Source organism: Lottia gigantea (assembly GCF_000327385.1).
Source record: "Lottia gigantea unplaced genomic scaffold LOTGIsca_37, whole genome shotgun sequence".
In the NCBI taxonomy this organism is placed as follows: Eukaryota; Metazoa; Mollusca; class Gastropoda; family Lottiidae; genus Lottia; species Lottia gigantea.
In genome coordinates, this window is record NW_008709259.1 from 855,438 (window position 1) to 857,361 (window position 1,924).

The window sequence follows — 1,924 nt, forward strand, 5'->3', positions numbered from 1 at the left end:
TCTAATCCATTCATGTTTGTTGCCAGCAACAGTTAATAACTTCTACTAATCTAATAATAAATATGTCTGTTGTAAAGTTGTATGGTTGTCCTCCTAGTGAACACAGTGCTCTAATATTCCTTGTCGTATTAGATGTTCACATTCTGATCTCAACAAGAAATGCTGAAAATTAAAATGCATTTAAAAATGTCAAGGGAAAAGCTTAATCAGGTCAAGTATATGAGGCAGCTTAGTTAAGTTTTCATATAAAATGCCTTCAGTGTACAATACATGAAATTTTGTTAGGACAGAATCATTAGCTTGCTCTTTTTTTTATTTCTGACTGACGACTATCTTTAGCGTGCACAATGCAGTTTTAATTCATTATTCAATTCTTGCTGAGTCACTCCAGTTCCTCATGGTTACAAGAGGAGTTGACCAAATAAAAATGGGCTTTTGCATCAGAACTTAAATAATTTCATGCTTAAGAGGAAAATTCTGCCATACCTGACTATTTTTCTTTAAAACTAAAATATTTCCATCTTGTGTCTCAAATTCACCATGATCCACTAAACAGCGTACCTACAAAAAAAATGTACGACTGTATAACCTCATGTATTTGCCCATCCAAAAGGGCAAAATCTCCACCTATGCTTGGTATGAACCTTGGAACCTAAAGTTTAACAAACCTCCAACTCATTAAGCACTGCGCCTCACTTTGTTACACTTACAGTATGTTAATAAAAAGCAAGTCTCTAACCCAACCTGCCACTACGAAATAAGCAATTCAACAGCTATTTCCCAGAAATGTTGCTCTCACCTCTATAAAGAGTGTTTTTGGTGGTTTTATATCTTGTGTTAAATCCAGCCCCCCACCATCACCTATAGATCTCATATAATTAGCCAATAATTTATTATATTTATTAAACCATTGAATCTGAAATAAAATATAGAGAAGCTTTTAAAGATATGTCTTGATCCAACATTTTCCTAAAGAGATCATAAAAAAACAGTCAACATTCAAGTCACGTGTCTTTATGACACTGTTCTAATCATGATACAAGATAATTATATATCACTTCTTGAAGAATTTAAAACTTCATTGTACCATGTCTGTTATTAGAACTGGGTATCAATTACCAAATTGAGATTGATTATCGATGGCAGAATATTGATCAATAATCGATTAATAATCGAAATATTTTAATTGAGAAACCCTATAAATACTTAATCAAAAACATGTCAAATTTGGGGTTATTGTATTGTTTTGGTAAGTCATGTGCTCAGTTAATTGTCACATCCTACCTGCATCACTGACGGAGGGGAAATATGAAAAATATGAAGGAATTATCCCATGATGGAACCAAGGAACTTCAAGTTGGCAAGTAACCGTCTCACTGAGCCACTAATCGCACAAGGTTGTTATGAGAAATATGTCAATGTTGATTGTTGTTCTATTAAGCTATGTCTATATATATAAATAATATACCTCCTGTTCACAGAGATTATATTTAATATCAGCAGGTAAAACACTTCCAAATTCCCATCTCATTTTCTTAATATTCTCAAGTCTGTTATATCTACAATTATCCATCAAATATTCATCAATAAAATGAAGGAAAATTTTTCACTTTTTTTTTTACCCGAACTGAAGTTGGCCTGGCTTTGGCCCAAACTCTCGAATATTTTATCATTATCTGTTGCCGTAAGCTCTCCTGGACAAATCTGTGGCCCAGTAATAGATTATTTGGTTAATGAAGACAGCAATTCAACTTCTTGGAGAGAGCGCTTCTTATTCTTTTTTAAAGCACAATGGTGATATAAATAGTTGAATTGAGCCTATGAGCTGCTATAGCACATACTTTGATACCTTTATCCCTTTCATACAGATATTACAGATTCATCATGTATCCAGAGATATCAGGATGCATGTTGCAAATAATAA

At 33.2% G+C, this 1,924-nt stretch overlaps 1 protein-coding gene across 1 annotated transcript in view; it reads right to left on the minus strand.

Moving 5' to 3' along the window:
* Nucleotides 1–1,924, minus strand: part of LOTGIDRAFT_233274 (hypothetical protein) — a gene marked incomplete at its 5' end in the record, with an annotated part of 2,786 nt that continues 862 nt past the window's right edge. Inside the window, 4 exons of the mRNA XM_009059050.1 lie at nt 1–162; nt 487–561; nt 800–916; nt 1,469–1,559. Coding sequence (XP_009057298.1) covers nt 94–162; nt 487–561; nt 800–916; nt 1,469–1,559 — 352 coding nt within the window. The 3' untranslated portion in view covers nt 1–93. The remainder of the gene's footprint in view (nt 163–486; nt 562–799; nt 917–1,468; nt 1,560–1,924) is intronic.